This window comes from Hemitrygon akajei, chromosome 13 (assembly GCF_048418815.1).
Source record: "Hemitrygon akajei chromosome 13, sHemAka1.3, whole genome shotgun sequence".
NCBI classification, from domain to species: Eukaryota; Metazoa; Chordata; class Chondrichthyes; order Myliobatiformes; family Dasyatidae; genus Hemitrygon; species Hemitrygon akajei.
The window spans coordinates 236,676-257,121 of NC_133136.1; the positions used below are offsets into that span (position 1 = coordinate 236,676).

At 43.4% G+C, this 20,446-nt stretch overlaps 1 protein-coding gene across 1 annotated transcript in view; it reads right to left on the reverse strand.

The window, feature by feature from the left end:
• The window catches only part of LOC140737576 (diacylglycerol kinase theta), a 332,765-nt gene that overhangs the window by 140,228 nt on the left and 172,091 nt on the right, over nucleotides 1-20,446 (reverse strand). Inside the window, exons 12-13 of the mRNA XM_073064008.1 lie at nucleotides 6,856-6,917; nucleotides 2,189-2,339 (exon numbers count right to left, since the gene is read on the reverse strand). Of these exons, the coding sequence (XP_072920109.1) occupies nucleotides 2,189-2,339; nucleotides 6,856-6,917 (213 nt within the window). The remainder of the gene's footprint in view (nucleotides 1-2,188; nucleotides 2,340-6,855; nucleotides 6,918-20,446) is intronic.

Genomic DNA, 20,446 nt, shown 5'->3' on the forward strand with positions numbered 1-20,446 from the left:
TATGCCCTTTCCTTGGCTTTTATGCAGTCTTTAACTTCCCTTGGTTGCCTACCTCTGCCATTTGAGAACTTCTTCCTCTGTGGTACACATCTATCCTGCACCTTGTGATCTATTCCCAGAAGCTTTAGCTATTTTCCTCGCCGGTATCCCTCTCCAATTCACCTGGGAAAGCTCCTCTCTCATACCTCTGTAATCCCCTTTATTTCACTGTGATACCGACATGTGACTTATGCTTCTCTCTCTCTCAAATTGCAGTCTGAATTGAATCATATTATGATCTCTGCCTCCTAAGGGTTGCTTTACATTAAGCTCCCTGATAAGATCTGGGTTATTACACAACACCCAATCTAAGATAGTCTTTCCCTGAGTAGGCTCAAGCGCAAGCTGCACTAAAAAGCCATCTTGTAGGCATTCAACAAATTCCCTTTCTTGCGATCCGACACCACCTGATTTTCCCAATGCCCTTGCCTATTGAAGGCCCCCATTGCAATTGTGTCATTACCCTTATATGCCTTTTCTGGCTCCCTTAGCAATCTCAATACTGCAAGCGAACCTAAAACTCTTTATCAGCAACTTATCTGCGCTGTGGATACCCACCCCATTCAGAACACAAGAGTTAGTTATGAGTAATCTCTTTGAATCACACCAATGCTTAATCCCTGCCACAGTCATAATCATGTATCTTAATCACTTTCCCAGACAATAGTTTAACACAGGCTTAAAGACACAAACCACTTTACCAGTTTCTTAGAGCAACTACAGAGTGTTCAGCGAATCCAATCCTGGGCGATGGCCCCCACAAAGAAGCTCCTTTTTACCAGGCATCTCTAGAGATGCCCCTCGCTAAAAGCCACCTTTCACAGGGTTGATATGACTTGGGTACAATCAAACGTGGGAGGTTGGGATGTCTCATCTACTTGATCCCCAGTCTGTGTGAATATTGTGTAATTACCGCCCCTGTGCAATCATCCATTGGCAAGAAGTAACAGACTATACTGCATACAATTATACAGTAGTATATTTATGAATGTTAACCAAACCTGTATTGGAGAAGAAAAGAAAAAAAAGAGGAAAAAAAGGGCCCATCATAATTAAAACAATTAAATGTGCACAGGTTGGAGCTCAAATTTGCCAAAAGCTTAAGTGCCTGTTGTACTCACAGCACCAACTCCAATTCACTGATTACCGTTAGAATTTTCCTTCATGAACTCCATCAATTCGCATATTCCTGGTGGATTGAATCCAACGGACGGTTCTCTCGAGCTTCTTCTCCCTCCATATCCCACCTAAAAGACCTCGACCTACCCCAATGTCCATCACAAAAACCAGTCTTCTCTAGAAATTCCTGATCAGAATATCACAACCCCCTTACCTCTAACTGTAACCCAAACACTACCAGCAGGACATACTGCTTCTACAGACAACCATTAAATGAAATACCCTACATTTGTAGTAAAATCTTAATCAGGGCTTAACCAAGGTGTTACAAAATGTTTAAAATTCTGAGAGGCATACTTAATGTGGTTATGGTAACAGTGTTTTCATTAGGATAAGGGAGACAAACCAGGGGTCATAGGTTTAGGGTGTGAAGGGTAAGATTTAAAAGGGACATGAAGAGCAACATTGTCACACAGCGAATGGAACAAGCTCCCAGAGGAAGTGGTTGAGGTGAATATAATATTATCATTTAGGAAGTATTTGGACAGGTACCTGGGGGGAAGGATCTTAGAGCGATATGGGCTGAATGCAGGAAATTCGGACTTGCTGGTGGGCACCGTGGTTTAATGGACTGGGTGGACTGAAAGGCCTATATCTGTGCTGTATTGATCTTTGACTCTATCCTGATCCATAGGTAACCATGTTAAATGTTCAACTGCTCAAAAACTAGTTTCCTGACCACGCCTGGCTCAAACATGCAGTTTGTGGATAGTTGACTATTACATCTGTACTCTGTAGACAGAACCCCTCTCACTTCCTTTACAAGTGATTGAAGAGATACAAAATTACTGCTTTTGGGGTTTAATTCGGATTTCCATCAGTCAGTACACCTGTACATCAATAGGAACTGTATCTTCAAAATTAATCTTTTTCCAACTCCAACCAACTCCATCACTTACATATAGTGTAAAAGGAAACAGATCAACCCTTGATCTTCACCTTTCAGCACATATGGCTCCCTTGCACTTACTTTTGATCTCTAAGTAACTGCTGAGTAGTGAGAAGTACTTGTCCTGAGACAAGTGCAGTGGAAGAGCCATGAGCAACAGGTTCACTCGCACCACTGTGTTCTGCTTCCTTGTGATATAGAACCGTGTCTGATTCATCTGACGAACAGAGACCTGGAGAACACAATGATATCAAAAGGAAATATCACTGACTATATACTCATAACAATAGTAAAAACAAAACATAACATCCTAAGACATAGAAGTAGCATTGAGCCATTTCGCCCACTGAGTGTGCTTTACCATTCCATCACGCAGAGCAGTATGGACAGCCCAGCACATCTGTGGATGTGAACTTCCCTCAATTGAGGACTTTTACAACAGCAGGTGCACAAAGGAGGCCTGGAAGATCATCAGAGACATCAGTCACCCCAACCATAAACTGTTTCAGCTGCTACCGTCTGGCAAAAAAACCAACAGGCTATGGGGCAGCTTCTTTCTACAAGCCATTGGACTTATAAATTCACATATCTGTACATTGCAACAATCATAACGCAAAGATTTTAACTCCCTCATATGTGGAATGGATGTAAGATTTAAATAAATTCACTCTTCATGCCTGATTTATTGTTTCTCTCAACCCCATTCTCCTGACTTCTTTCCGTAACATTGACACCCTGTCCAATCAAGAACTTACCAGCATCCACTTTAAGTATAAAGTTCAAAGTAAATTTTATTATCAAAGTACATATATGACACCATATACAATTCTGAGATTCATTTTCCTGTGGGCATACTCAGCAAATCTATAGAACAGTACTTACAACAGAATCAGTGAAAGATCAGCCAGAAACCAACAAACTGCAAATGACAAGAACATGAGATAATGACACAAAGAGTCTTTAAAGTGAGATCATTGGCTGTGGGGACATCTCAATGATGTGGCAAGTGAGCATAGATATCCATTTTTATTCAGGAGCCTGATGATTGAGGGGTCGTAACTGTTCTTGAACCTGGTGGTGCAAGTTCTGAAACTCTTGTACCTTCTATCTATCTGATGGCAGCAATGAGAAGAGAGCATCACCTAGGTAGTGGGGGATCTCTGATGATGGATGTTGGTATCCTACTCCACAACACATCAAAGTTTCAGATGTCATTCCGAATCTCCACTGACACCTAAGTAAGTAGAGGCACTGCCTTGCTTTCATCACAATTGCAATTAACAGCTAGGTCCAGGACAGATCCTCTGAAATAGTAACACCAAGGAACTTAAAAGTTCCAAACTCTCTCCACCTCCAATCTCTGATGAGGACTGCCTCATGGATCTCTGGTTTCCCAATCATGAAGAATACAATCAGTTTCTTGGTCTTGCTGACATTGAGTGAGAGGTTATGACACCAGTCAGGCAAATTTTCAGACTCAAACCTGTATGCTGATTCATCACCACCTTTGATTTGGCTCACAACAGTAGTTTCATCAACAGACTTGAATAAGAACATAAAAACCTAAGAAACAGGAGGAGAAGTAGGCCATTTGGCCCATTGAGCCTGCTCTGCCATGGCTGATCTGGCCATGGACTCATCTCCACCTACTTGTCTTTTCCCCATAACCCTCAATACTCGTATAATGCAAAAACCTATCCAACCTTGTCTTAGATATATTTATTGATGTAGCCTCCACTGCTTCATTGGGTAGAGAATTCCACAGATTCACCATCCTCTGGAAAAAGCAGTTCCTCTTCATCTCCATCCTAAGTCTACTCCCCCAAACCTTGAGGCTATGTCCCCTGTTCTAGTCTCACCTACCAGTGGAAACAACTTTTCTGTCTCCATCTTATCTATCCCTTTCATAATTTTATATGTTTCTATAAGATCTCTTCTCATTCTCATGAATTCCAGCGAGTACAGTCTTGGGTGACTCAATTTCTCCTCATGGTCTAACTCCCTCATCTCTGGGATCAGCCTGGTGAATCTCCTTTGCACCACCTCCAAAGCCAGTATACCCTTCCTCAAGTCAGGAGACCAGAACTGCACACAGTACTCCAGGTGCGGCCTCACCACTACCCTTTTCATTTGCAGCATAACCTCCCTGCATAACCTTGTCAAAGGCCTTCTGAAAGTCCAAATATACAACAACCACTGCATTCCCTTTATCTATTCTACTTGTAATTTCTTCAAAGAATTCCAACAGGTTAATCAGGCAGGATTTTCCCTAAAGGAAACCATGCTGACTTTGTCTCATCCTGTCCTGTGTCACCAAGTACTCCATCACCTCATCCTTAACAATTGACTCTAACATCTTCCCAACCACTGAGGTCAGGCTAACTGGTCTATAATTTCCTTTCTGCTGCCATCCTCCTTTCTGAAAGAGTGGAGTGATATTTGCCGTTTTCCAGTCCTCTGCTACCATACCAGAGTCCAATGATTCTTGAAAGACCATTTCTAATGCTACCACAATCTCCAACACTACCTCTTTCAGAACCCGAGTGAAGATCCTCTGGTTTGGGTGACATGCGTACCTTTGGTTCTTTCAGCTTTTTGAACACATTCGCTCTTGGAACAGTAACTGCACCCACTTCTTTTCCTTCACACACTACAACATCAGGCATACTGCTAGTGTCTTCTACAGTGAAAACTGATGCAAAATATTCATTTAGTTAACAGGCATCTCCTTGTCCCCCATTATTATTTCTCTTGCCTCATTTTCTAGAGGTCCTATATCCACTCTCATTTCTCTTTTACTTTTAATATACTTGAAAAAAGTTTTTACTATCCACTTTGATATTATTTGCTAGCTTGCTTTAATAGTTCAGCTTTTCTCTTCAAAGAATTTTTTTAGTTGCTCTGTGTAGGTTTTTAAAAACTTCCCAATCCTCTATTTTTGCTTTGTTGTATGCCCTTTCTTTTGCTTTTACAATGGCTTTGACTTGCCTTGTCAGCCACCGTTGTACTATTTTACCATTTGAGTATTTCTTTGTTTTTGGAATACACCTTTCTCCTTTTTCCCCGAAACGCATTCCATTGCTGCTCTGTTGACATCCCTGCCAGCAGCTCTTTCCAATTTACTTTGGCCAACTCCTCTCTCGTACCACTATAATTTCTCTTACTCCACTGAAATACTGCTACATCAGACTTTACTTTTTCCCTATCAAATTTCAAGTTGAACGCAATCATATCGTGATCACTGGTTCCTAATGGTTCTTTTACCTTAAGCTAATTGCCTCCAGTTCATTACATAACACCCAATCCAGTATAGCTGATCCTTTCGTAGGCTCAATGACAAACTGCTCTAAAAAGCCATCTCTTAGACATTCAACAAACTCACTCTCTTGAGATCCATTTCCAACCTGATTTTTCCAATTGACCTGCATGTTAAAATCTCCCATGACTACCATAACATTGCCCTTTTGACTCGCCTTTTCTATTTCCTGTTACAACCTGTCATCCACCTCCCAGACAATGCTGGGAGGCCTGTATATAACTGTCATCAACATCCTTTTACCATTGCAGTTTCTTAACACAACTCACAAGGATTTAATGCCATTCTTTACCAGTAGAGCCACACCAACCTATGTCTACCTTCCTATACCTCTGATATAACGTGTAACCTTGGACATTCAGCTCCCAACTATGACCACAGTGATGGCCACAACATCATACCTGATAATCTGTAATACTGCAACAAGATCATCCACCTTATTTCTTATACTCCATGCATTGAGATACAACAGCTTGAGTACCGTATTTGCTGTCCTTTCTGATCCTGAATCCCTAATGTTTTGATACTCAGCCTGTTGCTGCAACTAAGTCCCATCACCTGCCTGCCCTTCCTGACAGTCTGACTGAACACTATCTTTACTTTTTTTTTACCATCTGTCCTATCCTAAATTCTTTCACTCCAGTTCCCATCACCCCCCCCCCCCAAATTAGTTTAAACCCTCCCCAACAGCTCTAACAAACCTGCCCATGAGAATATTGGTCCTCCTCGGGTTCAGGTGCTACCAGTCACTTTTGTACAGGTTATACCTCCCCCAGAAGAAATCTCAATTATCCAAGAACTTGAAGCCCTGGGCCCTACACCAGCTTCTCAGCCACACATTTATCTGCCACATCATCCTGTATCTAGCCTCACTGGCACGTGGCACAGGCAGCAATCCTGAAATCTCTACCCGGGAGGTCCTGCTTCTCAGCTTTCTAAATAGCTCTCTAAATTCTCTTTTCAGGGTCTCTTTTAGTATACAGTAAAACTCTCATTTTACTGTATAACACCACTATACATACTGTCTCACCTCGGTCTATAAAATAACAAACTCTCACTATACAGTATACACCACTATACATACTGTCTCACCAGGGTCTATAGAATTACGAACTCTCGTTATACTGTATACACCACTATACGTATAGTCTCACTATGCTCTATAGAATTACAAACTCATTATACTGTATACACCACTATACGTACAGTCTCACCAGGGACTACAGAATTACAAACTCTTGTTATACTGTATACATGACTATATGTACCATCTCACCAAGGTCCTACGGAATTATAGCAAACTCTCTTTATACTTCCTGAATACAGATTTCATAAGTGGAAATGGTTATATTGTAGAAGGCTGACTGAATTAACTAATCGTGGAAGAACATATTAACTACAAAGCAAAGTACACTATTAATGAATATCTTACCCTCCTGAGATCATGAATTCTGCGAAGCATCAGTTCGAACTGGTTCAGCACCATGCTCTGCACTAAAGAGATATGTGGTGAGAATTTTGTCAGACAGAATTATATTTTTCCATCGACCCCATCACTAATACAATGAAGACAGAATCCCCTGTAAAAATTATTTAATTTTGGTCACTTGAACGGAAGGTAATTTGTTACCGTTTACAGACAGGAATCAGTGCTGGTGTAGATCTGAATGCTGTCTGCAGTAAAATCATGGCTGACGCTGTCTATCAGTCCATGAAACAATAGCTGATCTAACTGTAACCCCCTCCCTCAGTCCATTTGACCACCACTGATCTAACTGTAACACATGTAACACACTGGGAAAGGTTTCACTGCTAGTGTAATGGTTTCTCTGTAGCTGCAGTGTGTGGGTCATGACTGGAGATAATGGGGGCTTTGAAATCTGCACTTTCCAATGAGGGGAGTGTCTTCTTTCTTGTGTGCCCAAGAGCGACATTTTTGTTTGACGGAGATGGAGAGAGAAGATGCTGGAATGGAGAGGTCGTAGACTGCAGGACAGAGTGGGGGTGGAATGGGGCCAGGAGTCGACGCTGCCCGGGGGAAATCGATGGAGAATGAACGGACAGGAAAATCATGAGATCCAATGTGCCCATTAGACTGTCACATTAAAATAGGCCCTTTTTCTTTTTGTTTTCTTTACTAACCCTCTAGTCAAATTAAGAATTATAAAACTCAATCATTTAATTGTATGAAGTGTACTGTCTGATATTTCGGGGTACTGATTTGTAACAGGGTAACACATCACGCAGATTCCACACAAATGAGATTTCACAGAGTTTGGTGGGGCCGGAGACCGTTTTCCCAAGACTAACACCACTGGCCGAACCGGAGGGTTACAAATGTGAGGGTATCATTCTGGGATTGATTTTGTTGGATGTTGTGTGATTGCCCTGAGCATTGAACCAGTGGGCTGTGGTGGATAAGCTGAGTGACTTCCTCTGTGGGGCCAAGTTTGAGGTGAGGATGGACAACAATCCCCTAACTTGTATCCTGACCTCAGCAAAATTGGATGCCACAGGCCATCCGTAGTTGGCGATGCTGTCTCCCTGTGATTTCAGCCTGAAGTACTGGCCAGGAAGTAGGAACATTGATGCCGATGCTTTGTCCCAATGTGCGCCTGAAGGGCTGGACAAGGATGAGGAGTGAGAGAATGTTCCTGCCCTGGGGGTGAAATCCATGTGTCAGTTTGCTATCATGGTGAAGGCGGATGAAAAGCAAGAGCAGGATTGAGCAGTAGATCAATTGGGAGTTTCTGATGACACCATTCCACAAGTTTCCTGTAACCTGACTGCTCTGAAGACAAACCAGTTACCGGAATTGAGTTCTGGAGGAAGTGGCAGCTGCTCAGTGAGATGACCCGAGCATCAGTACCATTTGGTCAGTGGTTGAAAAGAGAGACATGGCTCAGGCGGAGAAGACGAAATGTGGTGCACTGTGGTGCCTCCATTACTGACAGAATGGCCCACGTTGGAGTTGAGGAAACAGATCCTATATCGGGTCACGTCACCCCCGGACCAACCTCGGCGTTCCCAGCTGGTTCTGCCTGAGAAGTATTGGAGGATTGTGTTGACGTCACATCATGATGATACTGGGCATTTGGGGGTTGAAAAGACTATGGATTGCTCAGAGACGGGATCTACTGGCCCCGAATGAAACCAGAGGTTGAGGAATACTGCAAGTTGTGCATTCGATGCATATGGAGAAAGACGCTGCCTACGCAGGCAGCTCCCTTGTCCCACATGCAGAGTGTGGGACCTGGCGTGTATGGATTTCCTGTCAACAGAACCTGATGTCAGCAACACGGCGAATGTCTTAAGTCATCACAGATCACTACACCAGATATGCACAGGCTTTCCCTACCAAGCACCAGAGTGTGTCTATGGTGGCCAAAGTATTATGGGAGATGTATTTAATTTACTATGGCCTCCCCAGGGGGATACATAGTGATCACGGAAGGGATTTCGAGAGTAGGCTCATATATGAGTTACTGAGCATGCTTGGAGTTGAGAAGTCGAGGACTATTCTCTAACATCCACAGGGTGATCCCCAGCCCGAGAGGGTTAGTCGGACCTTGCTAGACATGCTCGGGACCTTGGAGATCAGCAAGTGAAGCAGGAGGGGTCAACATATTGGGCATCTGGTTCACTGTTACAACTGCACACCAAATTAAACTACTGGGTACTCGCCATATTATTTGATGTTTGGGCACGAGGCAAAGTTGTCCATTGACCTTTGTTTTGGGACTGATGAGGGTGATTTACCACAGAAGCCTTATCTGAAATATGTGTCTGACATAAGAAGAGATCTGATCAGGGCTTATGAAATTAGCTGGGGTCGCAGCTGCCAAGCAGAATCAAGGAAATAAGAGGAGGTACAATCAAAAGGTTAGGATCTCCCAACTCATGCTGGGACATCGACTCCTCATAAAGAATTTGGGGCTACCTGGGAAACATAAATTGGCTGACCTCTAGGTGCTATGCTCTATGCGGTGGAGACTCAGATGCCAATCATACCAGTCCTCTGGGTGAAACCAGAGAATGGGAATGGGCCTGTCAAGATTGTGCATCGGAACCACCTACTGCCTCTGGACAAGAGGTGCAGGTAGACCCAGAGCCTGAACTGGAGCTTACACCTAGTAAGAAGACTCTGTGGCAACACGAGACAGCTGCAGGACCAACAGCAGGAGAGATTAGGCTGGCCCCTGCCCGAGTGTGATATTGATTTGGAGGATGAAATGCTGTGTGGCATATGCTGCCTTTTGTCAACTCCCCACTAATTGAGGAAGAGCCTCCCAACCCTTCTCACACAGAATCGGGGGAGGCCTCGCCAGGTAGACCAGAAGAATCCTCAGTATGATCGGAACCTGACTCGAGTTATATTAATAGCAAAAGGATAGTGAGGGATAAAATTGGTCCCTTAGAGAATCACAGTGGACAGCTATGTGTGGAGCCGAACGAGATGGAGGAGATTTTGAACAATTTATTTTCTTCGGTATTCACTAAGGAGAAGGATATTGAATTGTGTAAGGTAAGGGAAACAAGTAGGGAAGCTATGGAAACTATGACGATTAAAGAGGAGGAAGAACTGGCGCTTTACTAGAGTAAACCTAGCAATTATAGGCCTGTCACTTTGACATCAGTGGTGGGTAAATTAATGGAAAGTATTCTTAGAGATGGTATGTATAATTATCTGGATAGACAGGGTCTGATTAGGAACAGTCAGCATGGATTTGTGCATGGAAGGTCATGTTTGACAAATCTTATTGAATTTTTTGAAGAGGTTTCTAGGAAAGTTGACGAGGGTAAAGCAGTGGATTTTGTCTATATGGACTTCAGTAAGGCCTTTGACAAAGTTCCGCACGGAAGGTTAGTTAGGAAGGTTCAATCGTTAGGTATTAATATTGAAATAGTAAAATGGATTCAACAGTGGCTGGATGGGAGATGCCAGAGAGTAGTGGTGGATAACTGTTTCCCAGGTTGGAGGCCGGTGACTAGTGGTGTGCCTCAGGGATCTGTACTGGGTCCAATGTTGTTTGTCATATACACTAATGATCTGGATGATGGGGTGGTAAATTGGATTAGTAAGTATGTAGATGATACTAAGGTAGGTGGCGTTGTGGATAATGAAGTAGGTTTTCAAAGCTTGCAGAGAGATTTAGGCCAGTTAGAAGAGTGGGCTGAAAGATGGCAGATGGAGTTTAATGCTGATGTGTGAGGTGCTACATTTTGGTAGGAATAATCCAAATAGGACATACATGGTAAATGGTAGGGCATTGAAGAATGCAATAGAACAGAGTGATCTAGGAATAATAGTGCATAGTTCCCAGAAGGTGGAATCCCATGTAGATAGGGTTGTGAAGAAAGCTTTTGGTATGCTGGCCTTTATATATCAGAGCATTGAGTATAGGAGTTGGGATGTAATGTTAAAATTGTAAGGCCGAATTTGGAGTATTGTGTACAGTTCTGGTCACCAAATTATAGGAAAGATGTCAACAAAATAGAGAGAGTACAGAGAAGATTTACTAGAATGTTACCTGGGTTTCAGCACCTAAGTTTCAGGGAAAGGTTGAACAAGTTAGGTCTTTATTCTTTGGAGCGTAGAAGGTTGAAGGGGGACTTGATAAAGGTATTTAAAATTAAAAGGGGGATAGATAGAGTTGATGTGGATAGGCTTTTTCCATTGAGAGTAGGGGAGATTCAAACAAGCGGACATGAATTGAGAGTTAGGGGGCAACAGTTTAAGGGTAACACGAGGGGGAATTTCTTTACTCAGAGAGTGGTAGCTGTGTGGAATGACCTTCCAGTAGAAGTGGTAGAAGCAGATTCGGTATTGTCATTTAAAGTAAAATTGGATAGGTATATGGACAGGAAAGGTACGGAGGGTTATGGGCTGAGTGAGGGTCAGTGGGACTAGGTGAGAGTAAGCGTTCGGCAAGGACTAGAAGGGCCGAGATGGCCTGTTTCCGTGCTGTAATTGTTATATGGTTATATAGATAGATGAGGGGAAACGGAGGCCTCAGAAAATTAGGAGACCACCAGATAGGTTGACCTATGTAGCTGGGGGCACAGAGTGTGGCCCCTACCGCTGTGGGGAGCTATGTTGCTGCCTTTTATACCTGGGTTGGACTTTGTGCTTTGCAGGAGGGTTGGGAAATTATCTCAAAGTCATAAGTACATGACTAAATTTGGTGGAGGGTGAGTGTAATGCCCTGGGAAAGGTTTCACTGCTAGTGTAATAGTTTCTTTGTAGCAGCAGTGTTTGGGTAACCTGAGGTAATCTGTGTGTAACTGTAACACTGACCATCACTGATCTACCTGTAACACAGACCCTCAGTCCATTTGACCATCACTGACCTAACTGTAACACAGACCCTCATTCAATTTGACCATCACTGATCTACCTGTAACACAGACCCTCAGTCCATTTGACCATCACTGATCTACCTGTAACACTTTCTGTCAATCCCATGGTAACCTTTCAGACACAGGCTCATTTAGAGAAACAATCCCTTGGCCTTTAAATATTCCAAGATCCTGCTCTGTCACCATTTAAGAGAGTTCCAAAGACTACAGTGCTCAGAAAAAAAATGTATTTATCTTAAATGTACAACAGCTTTCCAAGTTAACATACCTCATACAATTAATATTTTAAAATCATACATATCATCAGACACGTGTAGACTGTCCAAGTTTTCCTCACAAGACAATCTGCCATTCTGCCCCCAATCCAGCAACATTTTCTCTTAATTAAAATCAATGCTATACAGAGAACAGCAGAAAAATAATAGTTCTATTACTTTTGTATTCAATTTTATAGCAATATCTCTCTATTAAATTTCCTGATTCTATCATTGTCCATAATAAATCATTTCTGGATAATCCACCAATGCATCTGAAGCTTTTGTATCACACAGCTGTCCAGTCACTTGCCACGTTGACAGTAATAAAAGGCGTTGAATGCTGAGAGGGGCCTGAGCTTCCTTGTATACACATCATACTACCTAAACGCAGCTATACCAAACTATTCGATAACTCAATATTCGCTTTGATTGCAAGAGGATTTCAACAGAAGAATAGATATGTCTTTGAAAATGCAAACATGAGGAAGATCTGCAGATGCTGGAAATTCAAGCAACACACACAAAATGCTGGTGGAACGCAGCAGGTGAGACAGCATCTATAGGAAGAAGCACAGTCGACGTTTCGGGCCGAGACCCTTCATCAGGACCCTTGAGTCCTGATGAAGGGTCTCAGCCTGAAACGTCGACTGTGCTTCTTCCTATAGATGCTGCCTGGCCTGCTGTGTTCCACCAGTATTTTGTGTGTGTTGCTTGAATAGATATGTCTTCCTGGTTTTGCAGAGGAAAATATTAACCCTAAATATACAAGCTTGAGGTGTACAAGAGCAGAGGCACAGATCAAGTGAACAGCCAGAGACTTTTTCCCAGGACCAATATGAGCGTGCAGAGTACCCCTGTGCCATCCCCTCAACAACAGGTATATCACTTTGGATACTGTTGTGGGGGGAGTGACCTAACAGAGGAAGGTCACAGTACTGACCACTAGCACTGAGTCTGCCTTTGTGACTCAGAAGGGAAAGGAGGATAAGATATTACCCCTGTGGTAATAGGGGATTGGTTAGTTAAGGCAACGGACAGGAGTTTTTGTGGTTGAGAACAAAACTTCTGGAGGTTACTTCCCAGGTGCCAGGTTCTGGGATATCTCGGATCAAGTCCCCACCATTCTTAAGTGGGAGGGTGAACAGCCAGAAGCTGTGGTCCATGTACATACCAATGACATGGGTAGGACAAGTGACAAGGTTCTGCACAGAGAGTTTAGGGAGTTAAAGGGCAGGACCTCCAGGGTTGTGATCTCAGGATTGCTACCCACGCTATGTGCTCGTGAGGCCAGAACTAAGAAGATTATACAGTTTAACACATAGCTAGGGAGTTAGTGTAGGAGGGAGGGCATAAGATTTTTGGATCATTGGATTCTCTTCCAGGGAAGATGGGATCTATATAGAATAGCCAGTTTGCACCTGAACTGGAGGGGAACTAATATCCTAGCAGGAAGGTTTGTTAATACTGCACGATGGGGTTTAAACTAGAGTTACAGGGGAATGGGAACGAGAGTGCCACAACAATAAGTGAAGAGGTTGTGGAGGTTGGTAAGACCTCAGACAAAGTTCAGAATCTAAAGGTTGGTACGATTAGTATCCTCAACTGCGTGTACATCAATGCAAAAAATATTGTAGGAAAGGTGGATGATAGTGCTGAAGATGAGACAGGTGGTTTACAAACAGAGGCAATGTGTGGTGAGGAGAGCTGTTGATAGAGCAAAATTGCTGTCAACAGGATGAGTTGAATTGTAAAAGACAGACAAAATAGAAAAGGATGATTGCAGGTGTTATATTTCAATGTGTGCAGCATATAGAAATAGGTAGATGAATTTGCAGCACAGCTGCAGATTGTCAGGTATGATGTTGTAGGCATCACTGATTCGTGGCTGAAAGAAGATTAGAGCTGGAAGCTTAACACACATTGAATTGAAAGGACAGGCAGGAAGGCAGAGGGAGCTGCGTTGCTCTGTTAATAAAAATGAAATCAAATGATTAGGAAGAGTGAACAGACAGTCGGAAGGTGTTGCATCATTTGGAGAAGGAAGTCTGAGGACCAGAACAGGAGTGCGGTGGGAGTCATTTTGATTTTTTCTTATTCTCATTGGAGTTAAGAGAGGCGTGTGACGTTGGGCAGTGAAGCGGAGAAGATTTAAATAGGACACAGCCTTATACAGCAGGCAGCGTCATTTGTGGGCAGTAGAGTGAGCTGGGAGCAGAGTGTAGGTTTAAGGGCTTTGGCGCAACGGGCTTAGGCCACAACAGGCGAGACAAGGTAGGTTTAGGTTTCAGTTTTTCTGTTATTTGAAGAAAGGGGGAAGTATGAGGGTGAGCACAGCTTGTTGTTCCCGGTGTCCGATGTGGGAGGTCCTGGAGTCTCCTAGCCTCCCGGACGTCCACATCTGCGCCAGGTGCACCAAGCTGCAGCTCCGAAGGGACCATGTTAGGGAACTGGAGCTGCAGCTCGATGACCTTTGTCTGGTCAGGGAGAGTGAGGAGTTGATAGAGAGGAGTTACAGGCAGGTGGTCACACCAGGGCCATGGGAGGCAGACAGGTGGGTCATGGTTAGGAGAGGGAAGGGGAAGAGTCAGGTACTAGAGAGTACCCCAGTGGCTGTACCCCTTGACAATAAGTACTCCTGCTTAAGTACTGTTGGGGGGACAGCCTATCTGGGGGAAGCAACAGTGGCCGTGCCTCCAGCACAGAGTCCGGCCCTATAGCTCAGAAGGGTAGGGAAAGGAAGAGGAAGGCAGTAGTAATAGGGGACTCGATAGTTAGGGGGTCAGATAGGAGATTCTGTGGACGCAATCAGGAGACTTGGACGGTAGTTTGCTTCCCTGGTGCCAGGGTCCGGGATGTTTCTGATCGTGTCCAAGATATCCTGAAGTGGGAGGGTGAGGAGCCAGAGGTTGTGGTACATATTGGTACCAATGACATAGGTAGAGGAAGAGGTCCTGAAAGGAGAATATAGGGAGTTAGGAAGGCAGTTGAGAAGGACCACAAAGGTAGTAAACTCGGGATTACTGCCTGTGCCACGCGACAGTGAGAGTAGGAAAGGAATAAGGTGGAGAATAATTGCATGGCTGAGGGATTGGAGCAGGGGGGAGGGATCCAAGTTTCTGGATCATTGGGACCTCTTTTCGGGCAGGTGTAACCTGTACAAAATGGACAGGTTACACTTGAATTCTAGGAGGACCAATATCCTGGCGAGAAGGTTTAATAGAGATGTTAGGGAGGGTTTAAACTAATTTGGCAGGGGGATGGGAACCGGAATGATGGAGAAGGGGAGAGGGAAAACAGAAATAAATCTAAGGTAGTGAGCAGTAAGGATGTCAGGAAGGACAGGCAGGTGATGGGCAAATTTGCAGCCATTGGGATGAATTCCAGTGCAATAAAGTTGCAGTGCAATCAATGCAAAAAGTACCAAATACTGGACTTAAGGTGTTATACCTAAATGCACGCAGCATAAGGAATAAGGTGGATGATCTTGTGGTACAGTTACAGATTGGCAGGTATGATATTGTGGCCATCACTGAGACGTAGCTAAAGGATGCATGTCTCTGGGAGCTGAACGTCCAAGGATACACATTGTATCGGAAGGATAGGCAGGTAGGCAGAGGGGGTGGCATGGCTTTAATGGTAAGAAATGATATTAAATCATTAGAAAAAGTTGACATAGGATCAGAAGGCACAGAATTTTTATGGGTTGAGCTAAGAAATTGCAGGGGTAAAAGGACCCTGATGGCAGTTATATATAGGTCTCCAAACAGCTGCAGTGATGTGGACTATAAATTACAACAGGAAATAGAAAAGGCTTGCCAGAAGGGCAGTGTTATGATAATTGTACGGGATTTTAACATGCGAGTGGATTGGGAAAATCAGGTCAGCACTGGATCTTAAGAGAGAGGATTTGTAGAATGTCTATGAGATGGCTTTTTAGAACAGCTTGTTGCTGAGCTTCTTCTTCTAGGGTGAATCACAACCTGGTATGGAAGTTGTCCTGTCCAAGACCGGAAGAAGCTGCAGAAGATCGTGAACCTAGCCCAGCACATCACACAAACCAATCTTCCATCCTTGGACTCACTTTACACCACATGCTGTCGGAGCAGTGCTGCCAGGATAATCAAGGACAAGATCCACCCAGCCAACACACTTTTTGTCCCACTTCCCTCCAGGAGAAGGTTCAGGTGAATGAAGATTCGTATGGTCAGATTTGGGAACAGCTTCTTTCCAACTATGATAAGACTGCTGAACAGATCCTGACCTGGATCTGGGCCGTACCTACCAAATATCTGGACCTGACTTGCACTACCGTACTTTCCCTTTTTTATTTTCTAATTATGATTTATAATTTAAATTTTTATTATATTTACTTTGATTGTACTTCAGGGAGCGCGAAGCACAGAAACAACTGTCACTGTGATGATTATACGTACTAGTATCAATTGTTTGGTGAAAATAAAGTATTTGTATTTGAGCCCACTAGGGGATCGGCTGCACTGGATTGGGTATTGTGTAATGAACCAGAGGTGATTAGAGAGATTGAGGTGAAGGAACCCTTAGGAGCCAGTGATCACAACATGATTAAGTTCACTGTGAAATTTGAGAAAGAGAAGCCAAAATCCAATGTGTCGGTATTTCAGTGGAGTAAAGGAAATTACAGTGGCATGAGAGAGGAACTGGCCAAGGTTGACTGGAAAGGGACACTAGCGGGAAGGATAGCAGAGCAGCAGTAGCTGGAGTTTATGCGAGAAGTGAGGAAGGTGCAAGACAGATATATTCCAAAGAATAAAAATTTTTCGAATGGACAAAGGATGCAACCGTGGCTGACAAGAGAAGTCAAAGCCAAAGTAAAAGCAAAGGAGAGGGCATACAAGGAAGCAAAAATTAGTAGGAAGACAGAGGATTGGGAAGTTTTTAAAAGCTTATAAAAGGAAACTAAGAAGGTCATTTAGAGGGAAAAGATGAACTATGAAAGGAAGCTAGCAAATAATATCAAAGAGGATACTAAAAGCTTTTTCAAGTATATAAAGAGTAACAGACAGGTGAGAGTAGATATAGGACTGATAGAAAATGATGCTGGAGAAATTGCAATGGGAGATAAGGAGATGGTGGAGCAACTGAACGAGTATTTTGCATCAGTCTTCACTGAGGAAGACATCAGCAATATACCGGATATTCTAGGGTGTCAGGGAAGAGAAATATGCGCAGTCACAATTATGACAGAGAAAGTACTCCAGAAGTTGAATAGTCTAAGGATAGATAAATCTTCTGGACCAGATGGAATGCACCCTCGTGTTCTGAAGGAAGTAGCAGTAGAGATTGTGGAGGCATTAGCAATGATCTTTCAAAAGTCGATAGATCCTGGCCTGGTTCCGGAGGACTGGAAGACTGCAAATGTCACTCCGCTATTTAAGAAGGGGGCAAGGAAACAAAAAGGAAATTATAGACCTGTTAGCTTGACATCAGTGGTTGGGAAGTTGTTGGAGTCGATTGTCAAGGATAAGGTTACAGAGTACCTGGAGGCATATGACATGATAGGCTGAACTCAGCATGGTTTCCTTAAAGGAAAATCCTGCTTGACAAACCTATTGCAATTTTTTGAGGAAATTACAAGTAGGCTAGACAAGGGAGATGCAAAGGATGTTGTGTATTTGGATTTTCAGAAGGCCTTTGACAAGGTGTCTCACATGAGGCTGCTATACAAGATAAGAGCCCATGGAATTACGGGAATGTTACATACGTGGATAGAGTGTTGGTTGATTGGCAGGAAACAGAGAGTGGGAATAAAGGGATCCCATTCTGGTTGGCTGCCGGTAACCAGTGGTGTTCCACAGGGGTCTGTGTTGGGGCCACTTCTTTTTACGTTGTATATCAATGATTTGGATTATGGAATAGATGGCTTTGTGGCTAAGTATGCTGATGATACAAAGATAGGTGGAGGGGCCAGTGGTGCTGAGGAAACAGAGTCTGAAGAGAGACTTGGATAGATTGGGGGAATGGGCAAAGAAGTGGCAAATAAATTACAATGTCGGAAAGTGTACGGTCATGCACTTTGGTAGAAGAAATAAACTGGCAGACTATTATTTAAATGGGGAGAGAATTCAAAGTTCTGAGATGCAACGGGACTTGAGAGTCCTCAAGCAGGATACCCTTAAGGTTAACTTCCAGGTTGAGTCAGTGGTGAAGAAGGCGAATGCAATGTTGGCATTCATTTCTAGAGGAATAGAGTATAGGAGCAGGGATGTGATGTTGAAGCTCTATAGGGCACTGGTAAGACCTTACTTGGAATACTGTGTGCAGTTTTGGGCACCGTATTTAAGAAAGGACGTGCTGACATTGGAGAGGGTTCAGAGAAGATTCACTAGAATAATTCCGGGAATGAGAGGGTTAACATATGAGGAACAGTTGACCGCTCTTGGACTGTACTCCTTGGAGTTTAGAAGAATGAGGGGAGACCTCATAGAAACATTTCGTATGTTGAAAGGCATGGACAGAGTGGATGTGGCAAAGTTTGTTCCCATGGTGGGGGAGTCTAGTATGAGAGGACATGACTTGAGGATTACAGGGCGCCCATTCAGAACAGAGATGCGAAAAAAATTTCTTTAGCCAGAGGGTGGTGAATCTATGGAATTTGTTGCCACGGGAGCAGTGGAGGCCAAGTCATTGGGTGTATTTAAGGCAGAGATTGATAGGTATCTGAGTAGTCAGGGTATCAAAGGTTATGGTGAGAAGGCAGGGGAATGGGATTAAAGGGGAGATTGGATCAGCTCATGATGAAATGGTGGAGCAAACTCAATGGGCCGAATGGCCGACTTCTGCTCTTTTATCTTATGGTCTTGTGGTCTTATATTCTTATTAATGTGAATACAGCTAAGGAACTGCAAGGGTAAAAAGACCCTGATGTGAGTTGTATACAGACCCCCAAACTGTGATCTACAAATTACAAAGGGAAGTAAAAAAATGCATGCCAAAAGTACAATGTTACAATAGTCATGGGAAATTTCAATTATGCAGGTAGATTTGGAAAAACAGATTGCTGAGAACCTCTAGAGTACCTACGAGATAACTTTTAGAGCAACTAATGGTAGAGCCCACTAGGGGATCTACTATTCTGGATTGGGTGTTCTGCAATGAACCAGAATTAATTAGAGAGTTAAGGTAAAGAACGCTTAGGAACAAGTGATCATAATATGACCAAATTCACCTTGAAATTTCAGAACGAGAGGCTAAAGTCAGATGTATCAGTTTTACAGTGGAGTAAAGGGAATTACAGAGGCATGAGAGAAGTGTTGGCCAGAATTTATTGGAAAAGTGGTGGCAGTGATGATGGTGGAGCAACAATAGCTGGAATTTCTGGAAGCAACTCGGAAGGCACAAAATATATACACCCCAAAAGGGAGTAAGTATTCTAAAGGCAAGATGTCACAACCATGGCAAAAAAATCAATGCCAAAGCCATCATAAAAGCTAAAGAGAGGGCATATAATAGAGCAAAAATTAGTGGAAAGTTAGAGGATTGGGAGGCTTTTAAAAAACCAACAAAGACTACAAAAAAATTAATTAAGGTAAAGATGGAATACGACAGTAAGTTAGCCAATAATATTAAAGAGGCTACCAAAAGTTTTTCCCGATACATAACGTGTAAAAGAGAGACAAGAGTGCTGGAAAACAATGCTGGAGAAGTAATAATGGGGACAACAAAATGGCGGATGAACTGAATAAGTATTTAGCATCAATCTTCACTGTGGAAGACACTAGTCATATGGTTGAAGTTTCAGGTGTCAGGGGTTGGGGTCATGAAGTGTATGAAATTACCACTACTAGAGAGACAATTCTTGAGAACCTCAAAGGTTATTTCTTCACTTGTTTGATTGGAGCATGACTGTGCGAGCGTGTGGAGGTTGGCAATTGAGAACGGCGAGAAGAGTTTAAAAAGAAGACAGCTTTATAGAGCAGGCTTGGAGTGGAAGGAGACAGAGTAGGAAGGCTTTGGCTCAATGAGGCTTAGGTGTTAAGGGGTCGAGGCGAGGTAGGTTACTTGTGTAGAATACAGACAGTTAGTATGTGTGCGAGGCCGGTTTTCTGTGCTCGGTGTCAGATGTGGGAGGTCCTGGAGACTCACAGCCTCCCGGACAGCCATATCTGCGCCAGGTGCGTCGAGGTGCAGCTCCTTGGGAACCATGTCAGGGAACTGGAGATGCAGCTCGATGACCTTCAACTGGTCAGGGAGAGTGAGGAGGTGATAGAGAGGAACTAAAGGCAGGTAGTCACACCAGATCCACAGGAGACAGAGAAATGAGTAACATTCAGGACAGGGAAGAGCAAGAGGCAGATGCTAGAGAGTACCCCAGTAGCTGTCCCCCTTGACAATAAGTACTCCTGTTTGAGTACTGTTGTGGGAGATGGC